Source organism: Passer domesticus, chromosome 27 (assembly GCF_036417665.1).
Source record: "Passer domesticus isolate bPasDom1 chromosome 27, bPasDom1.hap1, whole genome shotgun sequence".
In the NCBI taxonomy this organism is placed as follows: Eukaryota; Metazoa; Chordata; class Aves; order Passeriformes; family Passeridae; genus Passer; species Passer domesticus.
The window spans coordinates 918,136-930,733 of record NC_087500.1 but is presented as its reverse complement, the minus strand read 5'-3'; the positions used below and the strand labels follow the sequence as shown (position 1 = coordinate 930,733).

The 12,598-nt window shown below is 47.9% G+C and overlaps 1 protein-coding gene and 1 long non-coding RNA gene across 6 annotated transcripts in view; one reads left to right on the top strand and one right to left on the bottom strand.

Moving 5' to 3' along the window:
- Nucleotides 1-866: 866 nt before the first annotated feature.
- Nucleotides 867-12,568, top strand: LOC135286779 (uncharacterized). 2 transcript variants are annotated; one of them, XR_010350830.1, is made up of 2 exons: nucleotides 867-965; nucleotides 11,415-12,568. It is a non-coding gene; the product is annotated as an uncharacterized LOC135286779 (long non-coding RNA). The 2 variants fall into 2 exon arrangements; XR_010350829.1 differs by lacking the exon at nucleotides 867-965 and adding an exon at nucleotides 9,104-10,543.
- The window catches only part of ASIC2 (acid sensing ion channel subunit 2), a 404,465-nt gene continuing 399,957 nt past the window's right edge, over nucleotides 8,091-12,598 (bottom strand). For 2 of the 4 annotated variants that reach the window (XM_064400000.1, XM_064400001.1), the window contains exon 10: nucleotides 8,805-9,175. In XM_064400000.1, the coding sequence (XP_064256070.1) occupies nucleotides 9,074-9,175 (102 nt within the window). In that variant the 3' untranslated portion in view covers nucleotides 8,805-9,073. Of the gene's footprint in view, nucleotides 8,751-8,804; nucleotides 9,176-12,598 lie in introns of those variants that run through there. The other 2 variants (XR_010350827.1, XR_010350826.1) reach the window with 2 other exon arrangements.

Sequence of the window (12,598 nt, the reverse complement as noted above, 5' to 3'; positions counted from 1 at the left end):
GTAATGGGAAAAATGGATTTTTCTTTAATGAGGCTTTTTGTTATTTATTTGTTAAATTCCCAATAAAACAAACAGCTGGGAGCTCTGCCAGGCTGGAATTGGTTTTCCACCAGATCTCCAGCTTTTCTTGGGCTCCTGGAAGTCATGAAAAAGAGGGAGATGAGCACCAGAGCTGCAGTTCTGTGTCCTGGATGTCTTTATTGTGTGGATAAAGGGAGGATTTATGGTGAAGGAACATTTTGGCCTCCAGGTGAAGGTGGGGGAACAGCTCCCACATTCCCAAACTCTGACCCAGAGTGCACAAATCAAACCCACCCTGGATATTCCACTCCAGCAGATCCTTCCTGGAGTGACTATGAATCCTCCAAGCCTCCAATAAATCTTTAAAAACCTTTAATTAAAACCCCATGAAGCCTGGGAGGGTCAGCCCCATTAATGACCCCCAGTGGTGCATGTGGGGCTTGTTCCCATTGACCTGTGAGGGGACAAGGGACAATTCCAGGTGAGCTCAGGTCAGCCTCTGCAGGGCTGTCCCAACTGAGGGAGAAATGAGAGCTTCCTGCTCTTATTTGCATTCAGAAATCTGCTTTAAATTAATATTTTAAATAAATAATGCTGGGTTTGGAAGACTCAAGACCTGTGGGGCTGGCAGCAAATTCCCATTGGGTTCTATGCTCTGGAATGGGGGTTTTTGGGTGGAAAACTTGGAAAACTGAAGGTTGTGTGTGAAAAAATGCTGCTTTTTACTTCGAAGAAATCAACTTTATGCTCAAAGGCACAACCCCAAAGTTTGAAGGCAGGGAGGATCCTTTGATTCCTTAAAAAAGTTGGATGCAAAAGAAACAAAGGGAAGCAGTTCAAAAACTGGGATGGGGAAGGGCTGGGGAGGGAGATGGGAGCTGTCACCAAACGTCCCCAAATCGGCTCTGATGCCACTCCCTGAGGGATGGCTTTGGAAAGACAAGGTAGGGGAAAGAAACAGCTCCTTTTATTCCATCTAAACCCCTCCTTTGGTCCTGAATGAAGGGAAAACATTTTATGTGTCCAGGGAGACATGAGCAATGTTTGTGTCAGAAAAATCCTTCATCCTCCAGCAGGAGGGAGCAGGGAATTGGTGCTAAACTGGGCCTGGAAAGGGAACTGGGGTCAAACTGGGGTCAAACTGGGCCTGGAAAGGGAATTGGTGCTAAACTGGGCCTGGAAAGGGAACTGGGGTCAAACTGGGGTCAAACTGTGGTCAAACCAGGCCTGGAGAGGGAATTGGTGCTAAACTGGGGCTGGAAAGGAAACTGGGGCTAAACTGGGCCTGGAAAGGGAACTGGGGTCAAACTGGGATAAAACTGGGGCTGGAAAGGGAATTGGTGCTAAACTGGGCCTGGAAAGGGAACTGGGGTCAAACTGTGGTCAAACCAGGCCTGGAGAGGGAATTGGTGCTAAACTGGGCCTGGAAGGGGAATTAGTGCTAAACCAGGCCTGGAAAGGGAATTGGGGTTAAACGAGGCCTAAAACAGACAGAGATGAGGGCAAAGCTCCCACTTTAGACCAAATCCTTTGGCAAAATGGGAGGGAAGAACGTTTCCAAGCCAGCACACAGAAAAATGGGAATGTTTTGCTCAGAGTGAGGGATCCAGGGAAAAGCAGCTGGGAGACATTTGATGCAATCAGCCCCTCAGGTTTGTGATAGGAGCCCCAGGCAGGGGCACAATTACAGCCAAACCCTTGGAATTGAAAGGAAAACAGAGGGAAGGGGATAAAAGGAAGTGTGGGAGAGCCTTAGAAACACCTCCCCACCACAACCTGCTCAGGGAACCTGGACTTCCCCAAGGTTTTGGGGGAATTTACACACTGGGAATGTCCCCTCCTCAGAGCACCTGGGTGGTTGTGGTCCCTCAAGACTTTGGTGGCTCTGCCAGGCCACACTACCCCAGCAAGGCTCAGAAATGAGTCCTTTGGGTGTGTCCCTGGGATGTGGGGAGCCAATGTGGGACGCTGAACATGGATTTTAAGGATGCTCTTTGTGTGGTCCCTCATTTGTGTTGCTGCTCATTGAGGTGGGGTTGGACCAGGTGCCCTTTAAATGCCCCCTCCAAGCTAAACCAGCCTGGGATTCCATGGTTCTGGGATCTCTGGGGATGGGATTCTCTGTGTTCCTGACCCTCTCATCCCGCCCTGAGCACCCCCAGAGATGGGGCTGTGCCCAGGCTGGGCTGGGGGCACAGGGGGTTTGGCACATCTTGGGGTGACCTTGGCTGGATGCCACCAAAGCCTCTCAGACTCCTCTGCAGGACAGGGGGAAGAAATCAAAAGAAGTATTCAGGAGCTGAGAGGAAGAGAGGGAGAGATGCCTTCCCAATCCCATCACAGACACAACAGACAGAACTTGGGGATATCATCTGAATTTATTCCCAACAAAATCAGAGTAGGAAAAAGAGAAGCAAAATGAATCTCAACAGCACCTCCCCACTAGCCAGCCCTCCTTCCTGGGCTCTCCCTCACCCCTCTGGCACAGGGAGATGGGAATGGGGCTCATGGCCAGCTCATGCCATGTCATTCCTGCTGCTGCTGCTCAGGGATTGTGCTCAGAATCCTCCTCTCCCTGCCCAGCTCCCTCTTCCCCTCTCCCCTTGTCTGTCTTCCCATTCCCTTGGTCCCTCTCCCCCCCTCCCATGTCCTGCTTTCCTTTCCCTGTGTCCTTCTTTCCTCCCCCCCACTATGCCCCTTCCCCTTTCCTGTGTCCCTCTTCCCTTTCCTCTTGTCCCTCTCTCCTTCTTCCCATGCCCCATTTCCACAAACTCCTAACTGGGACTGGGACTGGGATTGGGATTGGGACTGGGACTGCAGCATCGAGCACTGCGACCCCCCAGTCCTCTTCCCAGTTTTTTCCACAACCTTTCCTAAATTTTTCATCCTGGAGTTTGAGGGGATTTTGCACATTCACAGCTCTTGTTCCCTCTGAAGTTATGGATGGGGATCTACAACCTCTGTTCCAGGCTAACAATTCCTGGTTTATTACCAGGATCAATCAAATCAAACCCTGATGGCTTCCAAATGTTCTCCCTCCTCGCTCCTGTTGTTATTTCCTTGTTTTTTATTAGGAGAGACAAGTTCTGGCTCCGGGAGATTTCCCTGCCAGTAAACAATGCCATTAAAAACAAATCAGGAGCCTCATTGTCCGTGGATCTGGCAAATTCCTGTGCTCAGCTCCGTGCCTGCCACTGCAGGGTGGGGACAGGGCCGAGGGTGGCACATCCAGGTGGTGTCCAGCAGCTGCTCCTGCTGCCTTTGGGGCTTTTCCCTGGACTTGTGTCCCTGAACCCCAGCCTTGCTGCTCAAACATGACTGTTCTGGCCAGGATGTGGCTCAGGATTTGGGAATGTCACTGTCACCCAGGGGGGGCTGGACCCATCCTTGTCCTGACTCTAGAGGGGCTGACCTCCCCGCATTTTGGGGATCCAGGCTCTTCCCTTGGGATTCATTTCCCCCTTTTCCACAGGGCTGTTTTCCTCATGCTCTGGGGATCCAGGCTCTTCCCTTAGGGTTCATTCCCCCTTTCCAGGCAGATGATCTCCTCACATTTTGGGGACTTTCTGCTGGGATTCATCCCCTCCTTTTGATGGGGATGATATTCTCATGTTTTGAGGACCCAGGATCTTCCCTTGGGGTTAATTCCCTCCTTTCATAGGTCTGATCTCACATTTTGGGGATCCAGGCCAGATTCCTCTGCTCCAAAGTGCTGCTGATCCCTGTTTAGGGACCTTAAAACTCCTTCCAGCTGGGAGGGATGAGGAGCCCAGGATGCTCTTCCCACAGCCCCACCCTGTGTTTGGAGTGTCAGGTGCTGGGAGGGACCAGGACACTGGGAAAGGATCCTTGTCCTCTTCCCAGTCCCTGCTTTTGTGCCTCTCTGCTTCTCCCGTCTTTGGGATCTGTCTGATCCTTATCCCCTTCCCCGTGTCTGATCCCTGTCCCTTTCCCTGTGTTTGATCCCTGTCCCTTTCCCAGTGTCTGATCCCCGCTCCCTTTCCCAGTGTCTGATCCCTGTCCCTTTCCCTGTGTTTGATCCCTATCCCCTTCCCCTCTGGATCCTGGCACAGTTTCCTCCTCCCAGGCCCCATTCCCATCCCCATGGGGGAATTCTCTCCCACAAGGAACCAGGCACAAATTTGGAATATTTAATGTGCAGTTTAGCTACAAACTGGAAGCCTCTTAGGAATGTTGTTTCCAGGTCCTGGCAGAGCATTTTCCAGCCTGGCTGTGAGGGGAGGGCTGGGAATTCTGTGCAGGGAAAAAAGCACTTCCCGAGCTCCTGAATTTTTCATGGATGCCCCACATGACAAAGTGCTGCTTGTAAATCCATCCATTATCTCTTATTTTCTCATCCATAATTAAATAGCTGAATCCTGTTCTCAGCCAACAAACAGGGAATTTACAGGGATGCTTCCTTCCAGCCCCTGGAGCAGCTCTTTCCTCCTCAGGCTGCTGCTGGATGGTGACAAGGCCCCTTTGGGGATGGTTTTCCATGGCTGCAGCTGCAGAAATCCCTGTTGGAAGTGGCTGAAGGTATTCCCAAGGCTCTGTCCTTCTCCCAGGTCCCGTTCCCACTGTTCCTGGCTTCTGCCTCTAATCCTGGCCTGGGGCTGCTCTCGGACTTTGGTTTTTGTGCATTTTTCCTGCTCCAGGAGCAGCCCTGGCTCAGCTCTGTCCAGCCAAGGCAGCCCAGGGTGCTGCCACATTCCTGTCACTGCTGTGTCATGGGAATGGGAATTGGGCACTCCTCGTGTCCCCGAGGTTGGGGTTTGGGTGGGAATTCATGAATGGGCTGGAAGGTGACAAATTGCAGTGCTCCCATTCCTTCTTTAGAGAATCCTGATGGAAAAAGGCTCTGGGGGGCTTGGGAAGCCCCTTGCCAAGAAGGGGGATGGAAAATGGAATTCAAGCTGGTTCCATGAAAGTTTCAGTTGGAGTGACACTTCTGGGTTATCCAAATTAAAGCAGCTTCCCAGAATTCCAGCCAAGGGTTTAACTGGGAAAATCCAACTGGGTCTGAAATCCCAGTGCTCTGGAGGGGCTTGGAGCTGTTCCTGGGGGTTCAGGGATTTGGGGGAGGTGGGATCCAGTAAGGGTCAGTCCAGAGGGGTTGTGAAGAGCAGAGCAATGCCATGAGGTGTTCCCTGGGGGCTCCTCTCCAGATTCCTTCATCCCACATTTATTTTGGGATCAGATTGCTGGGATTTTCCCTGTGGCTGCTTCCCTTCTTCTGGACATTCCTGTGCCAGCCCCAAACCCTGCCAGGGTTATTCCTGCAGATCCTGCTCATGGAAACAGCAATGCTGCTCCTGCTCCCACAGCAATGATTTCTGGTTGGATGGTGAAATTCCCAGTTGGGAATTCAAGAATTCCAGCCATTAATTACCCTAAGGAGCAAAATCCCATCAGGAAGCCTCTGGATGACCAATGTCCTCCATGGAATGTGGGAAACCAGGACAAACCTGCACCTGAGCAGTCCCAGCCCTGGGAGCTGGGAAAAATCACTGGGATATTTCCAGGAATCTCCCCACCTGGTCTTGCTCCACTTTGCTCCTCTCCTGTCACATTTTCCTGCAGGCAATTGATGGAAAAAAAGGGATTTTTACTCTGCAAGCTTCCCTGGGTGTGCTCCAGAGCTGCTCCTGAGCTCAGGTAGAGCAGGAACCCTGCAGAGTGTGGAATGATTCCTTTAAGGAGGCTGGGGGATGTTCCTGCCTGGAATAACAATGGAGACGCTGGGAAACACAGGGAGGAGGGGAGGGAAAAGCTTCTGAGAGCTTAAAACTGGAGTCAGACATGAAGCATGTTAGCATGCTTCATCAGACACAGCCAAGGAAACAGTGGCCGTGGCTCCCAGAAATTCCAGGAGCTAATGGATCATCACTGAGCTCTTGCAGGGGAGAAGGCAACAAAACCTTCAGAAACCACCACGGGGTGGGAGAGGAACCATCACAAGGATTCCCATCAGGATGGGATTGAGGTTAGGATTGGGCTCTTCCCACCCAAACTAACACAAGACAAGGACAATTTTCCAGCTAAAAATCCCGTTAATTGTCTCTAATTGCTGTCCTTGCTGCAGGCTCGGGGGAGGAGCAGGGAGAATGGACCATGGAGTGTCCTTCACAGTTGGTGATTCCCAGGAATGATGAAGTGCTGGTCCTTGGAGCACCCTGTGGGATGGAGGAGCCTCGGAATGCTGGGAATGAAGGAGGAATAGGGAGAGGTGCTTGGGTGACCTTGAGCAAGTGGAGGTGACTCCAAGAGCATTTCCTGGGTGTTTTCCTGCTCCTTGTGGGAGCACAGCTGTGGGACCTGGTCAGGGATGTGGTGGCTGGGCCACAAATCCCAGGAATGTGCTCTGGCCTGGGCTCCAGCCCTCTCCATGCCAAGCTGAGCTCTCCCATTCCCCAAAAATGCAGCTGCACTTCAGAAATCCCTTCTCAGAGCTGGTTCTGCTCCTGCTTTTCCTCCTGAAGCATTCCCATGGGATTTTCCTCATTGTGCCAGCCCTGGGGCCCTGCTGGGGGATGACCCAGTGCTCCATCCCTGTGGAGCTCCAAGGGAGATTATCCCTTGGGATGGCAATTCCAGCTTTGTTTGATGGATTTGTGGTTGAGGTTGAATTTCCTGAGCTGCAGCTCAGCCAAACCCCCCAGTCAATCCCATTCTGAATTTTCCCACTTTGTCCATGGCATTTCCATCTCCTATGAGGATTCTTTTTTCATTTTTTTCCATCAGGATTTTGGGGTTTTTGGGAGCTGATGGTTGCTCCCATCCCTGCTCCCTGCTCCATCCCTGGGCAGATCCATCCAACACCAAACGGGTAGGACGGACCTACTAGTGCCTTTTCCACTCCTTTCTCTTTTCCTTGGAATGTGCTCCAAGCCAGCTTGGGGTTAATTACTGCAAATAATGGAGCTTCCCTTTTCCCTAGAAAATCCTGGGGCACTCAGCAGAGCTGGGGCTGTGCTGGAAGTTTGAACTTTGGTTGTTTCTTCTCCTGAATAATCCCCAAATCATCCTCACAGTTTTTCCTGATGTTTATAATATTTTTTTTTTTTTTCTGGAAAAGGAACCCTTAAACCTGATGAGGTTTGGAATCAAAAATGAAATCTCCCCCCATCCCTCTCCATCAGGGCTCAGGGCCCTTTTCCAGGCCCCTCAGACCCTCATCTCTCCCTGAGGGTGTTTCTTAAAATCCCCAGGTCTTTCCCAGTGCTGGAGATGTGGCAGAGCAGCCCCTCAGTGCCTGGATCCTGGGGTGAAGCCACTGCTGACATATTTTGGGATGCACTCGGATGGAAATGGATTTTCTTGTTACCCTTTGGAGCCAGTTAAAGTGGATCAGTAAAGGAAAAGTTGGAATCGCAGAGTCCTGGACTGGTTTGGGTTGGAAGTAGCCTGAAGATCATTGAATTCCCACCCCTGCCATGGCAGGGACACCTCCCACTGTCCCAGGCTGCTCCAGCCCCAGTGTCCAGCCTGGCCTTGGGCACTGCCAGGGATGCAGGGGCAGCCCCAGCTGCTCTGGGCACCCTGTGCCAGGGCCTGCCCACCCTGCCAGGGAACAATTCCTCATGTCCAAGATCCCATCCATCCCTGCCCTCTGGCAGTGGGAGCCATTCCCTGTGTCCTGTCCCTCCATGCCTTGTCCCCAGTCCCTGTCCATGTTTTTTCCAGGCTCCCTTCAGGCACTGGAAGCCTCAATGAGGTCACCCCAAAGCTCCTCCTCTCCAGGCTGAACAATCCCAAAGAAATTGTTCAGAGAGGTTTCTGGTTTCTCTCTGTTTTGAAACAGACAGGTTTCCAACACCTCTGTCAGCAAAGAGATCCCACCACATCCCAGAGATGCCGGCACATCCTGGAGATCCCATCCCAGGGAAGACAGCGATGCAGCTGGGCATGGCCACGACACCACTCCCACCCCATCCCGAGCTGTGTCAGGACATGGTGGGAGAGGAAAAGGAGGGGTAAGGGATGAGGAAGAGCCCTAGGAAGGCTCTTCCTGGGATCTGCCCTCCCACTGGGGATGAGGGCAAGGCAGGAATGACACAGCCTGGCCATTTCCACAAGACCAGCTTTAATATCAGTCAGGAGAACGAGGAGAAAGCACAGAATCCATGAATGGGAGAAGAAGGAAATTCCAAAAGTTCCCCCCAAAAATGAAAGAAATTCATGAGCCCAACCCCACCCGCTGCTCCCGGACTCTGCAGGCACAGCAGGGCTGGGATGATCCATAGGGATCCCTGTGGCTCCTCTCCAGGGATGCTCACCTTGGGCTGAGCTCGGGATTCAGCCCAACCTCACCCAGAGGACGCGACCGGGAGAAGAATCCGAGAGCGCCGACTTTGGGATCTCTTTATTGTAAAACTCTCAGCCTACGGCGCTGGGAATGGAGAATTCTGGGATGCTCCTTCTGGCACTGAAACCCAGGGACTGCAAAGAGGAACAGAGCTGAGAGAGGCAGCTGAGGAATCCCGGGGCCAGGAAAAGCCCTGGCGTGCAGTGCTCGGGGTATTTGGGATGCTTCCTTTGGGATTTGCTGCTGCTGCTGCTGCTCAGGCTTGGACAATCCCAAAAAGTGTCCTGGCCCTCCATCCCGTGTGCCAAGTCCCTCTCCAGCTCTCCTGGAGCCCCTTTAGGCATTGGAAGGGGCTCCGAGGTTTCTCTTCTCTGAGCTTCCCTTTTCCAGGTGAACATTCCCAGCTCTCCCAGCCTGGGAGCTGCTTCCCAGGTTGGAGCCAAACCCCCAGGAGGAAAGGACAACAGGAGTCAGGTCCAAGGCGCCTCTCACTTTGGGCAGAGTATATTTAGAATTTATATTTTTATATTATTTTTATATTCTCTTAATGCATAGCGAGTTTTTCTTCTCCTTTTTTTTTTTAATTTTTTTAATAGATTTTTTAAAATATTTTTTTCCAGTAATTTTTTTCCAGTATTTTTTTCCATCTTTTTTTTTTTTTCCCCCCAGTGCAAACCTGAGCTGGGTCCCTGTTTTCCCTGTGCAGTTTTCCTTCCTCGGGATGGGCACTGTGGTGGGGAGGGGTCAGCAGGCGATTTCCTCCAGCGTCCCCAGCGGGGCCTGCAGGGGCACGGTCACAGTGTGGCTCAGGCTCTCCGAGTGGTTTGGCACTGGATCACAGGTGCTCTGCCATGGAAAAGCAGGGAATGCGTTATTCCACCTATAGTAGAGGGATAAAATGTTTCGAAAATCATGCGATATTCAGAGGAGCTGGAAAAAGGTTGGGCCTGGTAGGTGTCACCGTCATGTTTTCTGGAAAAATCCCCTTGCCCAGGATTCTTCTCCTGGGAAGCTGAGAAGCCTCAGAGAAAAAGGAAAACAATATTATCTCATTTGCTTCTCCTGTGTTGTGCTCATGTGGAATGTGTTTGGAGATTGTTCACCCACAGGTGATTGTTTCACTGGGTTCTGCTGTGAGTTGTTTTCACTCTTTGGCCAATCAGGGCCAAGCTGTGTCAGGACTCTGGAAAGAGTTATGAGTTTTCATTATTATCTTTTAGTTTTCTCTAAGTATCCTTTCTGTATTCTTTAGTATAGTTTAGTATAGTATTATTTCATATAGCATAGTATAATAAAATAATAAATTAGCCTTCAAGACCATGGAGTCAGCTACATCATTCCTGCCTTCATCTGGGAACCTTGTAAATACAAGAGGCAGGCTCTGGGAAAATGTAAGGCTTTACTGGATCATGCTAAACTGCACCTGTATAATCATTAATTACCATGATAATTGATATGATTATTCAATGATAAATGATATGATTGTTAAATGCAATGATTGTTTGGTAATTGTGTCGCCCTGTTCTTCTAAAGTTCTTCCAAGCCTTTGGATGTTTACATTTTTGTGATGGAGTTTCTCACGCAATTTCACGTAAATAGGGATTGTTTGCATTCCTTTCTGGAGGAGGAGAGAATTGATGGACTGTTGGTTTGACCGGTGTGGTTGGAGGGGTGGCAATTTCATCCTCCAATCCATGGTTACTTTTGGAATTCTGTAAATATCGAGGTCCAGAGATAAATGTGCTTTTTTGCCTTGGACATCTCAGCCGTGTGAGTGTCATTAATTTCATGTCATATTGCGACAGTAACTGGATAGAATTATTGTTTAATTGTAACAGGAATCATGAGAAACGATATTTGGGGGGTTTGATGGAGATTACAAAAATCCATGCTTGGATGAAATCAATGTATACAATAGAACAATTTAAGTTTAATAATGAATATGTAGTTATATAACAATAAGGGTATAAAAACATGTTCATCCTGAACCCATGTCAGAGTCAGATTTGGATCTGTGCCCCTGACACCCAGAGCTCTTCAGTAAAAGCACCTTCACATGATCCTTCCCTGATTATGTGTTCCTGAGCACTAACACCACAGCTGCTGGGGGCTCCCAGGAGTGAAACAGTTCCTGCCTCAAACACTGACAGAAAGTTCTGCTCCTTGTAACAAGAACTGATAAAGGAGATGTGGAAAACGAGGTTTACTCTTTTGGTAAAATTTAATTTTTTGGTATAAAAATTTTAATTTTAAGGTATTTTATTCCTTTGTTTAATAACAAGATAGAATTTTATTAGGATAAATAGGATTTTATTTTAAATAATTTTTATTAGGATTAATAGGATTTTAAAAAAATGTAAGGTATTTTATTCCTTTGTTTAATAAAGAAATAAAGTTAAATAAAAAAGCGAGTAGGAGACAGAAATAAAGCAAAGGGTTAAAAACAGTTGGGTGTTTGATATTTAAATAAAAGCACACATCTTCGGACATACTTCTTAAATATTTTTTCTATTATATCAGCTTGTTGTATATTCATAGACATACGTATTTATATTGTTCTATAAACTAGTTTACATATTCTAGGAACTATTTTGTATGGTTCTTCTTTGGGTCTGTTTTTTGGAGTGTGTTTTTTGGTTGTGGTTTTGGTTCATTCTCTTTATTACTTCTAGCTCGGGCTTTGGTTTATGTTTTCTTGAGACAGCAGATGTTGATACTGAGTAGGGTCTTTATTACATGTTCACTGGATGTTAACTAAACAGATAGTTCACTCTATATAACAGATAATATTATATATATTAGTAATTAATATTAATTATACTAATGTATATACTAAGTAATTAATATTAATTATACTATATAATTATAACTAATAATATTAATATCGTAATTAAAATATTAACAATAACTATATTAGCCACTATTAATAACTTAATATGCATATATTAGCTAATAATAACTACATTAGCTACTATTATTATTATAGCTAAGTTTTTGTTAAGAGTAGAAATAAAAGCAAAGTTATTTTATCATGATACATATCATATGTGCAAAAAGCCAACAATATAATATGTATTCACAACAGGAGCCACAGGTACAGAAATCTCATTGGAGAGCTTTGGGCTGGAAGTCAAACTGCAGGGATTGGATAAAGGGAAACCTTCCTTCAATCCCCTCAACAGCCAAGGCTGAGGGGAGCAGTGCATCCACCAGAAACACAGCAGAGGCTGCCCTGGCTGGGTTTGGGGCTGGAGAGACTGAAACAGCTCATACCTCAAATACTGACACAAAGTTCAGCTTGCTGTAACAAAACTGATAAAGAAGGAGAGAAGCCTCCCTGAAGATACCTGGCTGGGACTTTGGATTGTAAATTAAACCTAATTCAGATAAAGGGAAACCCATTCCTTAATTATCCCCTTAATTAGAAACCCATTCCTTAATCATCTCAAGCTAAGGAAAACAAACACGGCTGAGGGAGAGGAATGCACCCACCAGAAAACCAAAGACAGCACAGACCCTTCCCTGGCTGGGTTTGGGGTGGGGGAGACTGAAACAGATCATGCCTCAAACACTGACACAAAGCTCTGCTTGCTGTAACAAAACTGGAGAAAGAAGGAACAGCCAGAGAAACCTCCCTGAAGATGCCTGGCTGGGACTCCGGATTGTAAATGAAACCTGTCTCTGTCCCTCTCTTTCTGTTCCCCCACCTATTTTCCATTTATTTCCCTTGGTTTTTCTCTCTTTTCTCTCTCCCTCTCATATTTACTATCCAATAAACCCCAGACTATCATCTGGCATCTGGTCCCGTTTGCAGTTTGGCTGGGGTAGAGGCATCTCTAATTATAATTTTAATAACCAGATCCTAACACACGTGGGAAGAGCTCCAGCATCCCCAGGGCATTTTCCCTTTGTAGGAATGTGTCCTCTGTTGATGGAGTGACCAAATTATCCTTTGTCTCCTTAAAAAGGGAAAAGGCCCAGAAGTTTCTCTCCTCAATTGGGTAAAAAGACAACTCATAGCACCTTGGGGACTTCACCTCAAACTTAAGGATACCCAATTGGACAGAGGCCAAGAGGTCCTGCCTGAGCCATTTACTGGGAAAAGAAGAGAACAAAGGAAATAATTGTTTTTGTGAGGTGTTTTAGCAGGAGCAAGAACCTCTTGCCCCTGGCTCGGGTTTTCTCTGTAAAGAGCTTTGTTATTTTGCCTTTTATTAAAACTTTCCTGTTTCCAACACTGCCACAGAAGCCATCCTGCTGATTTTATGC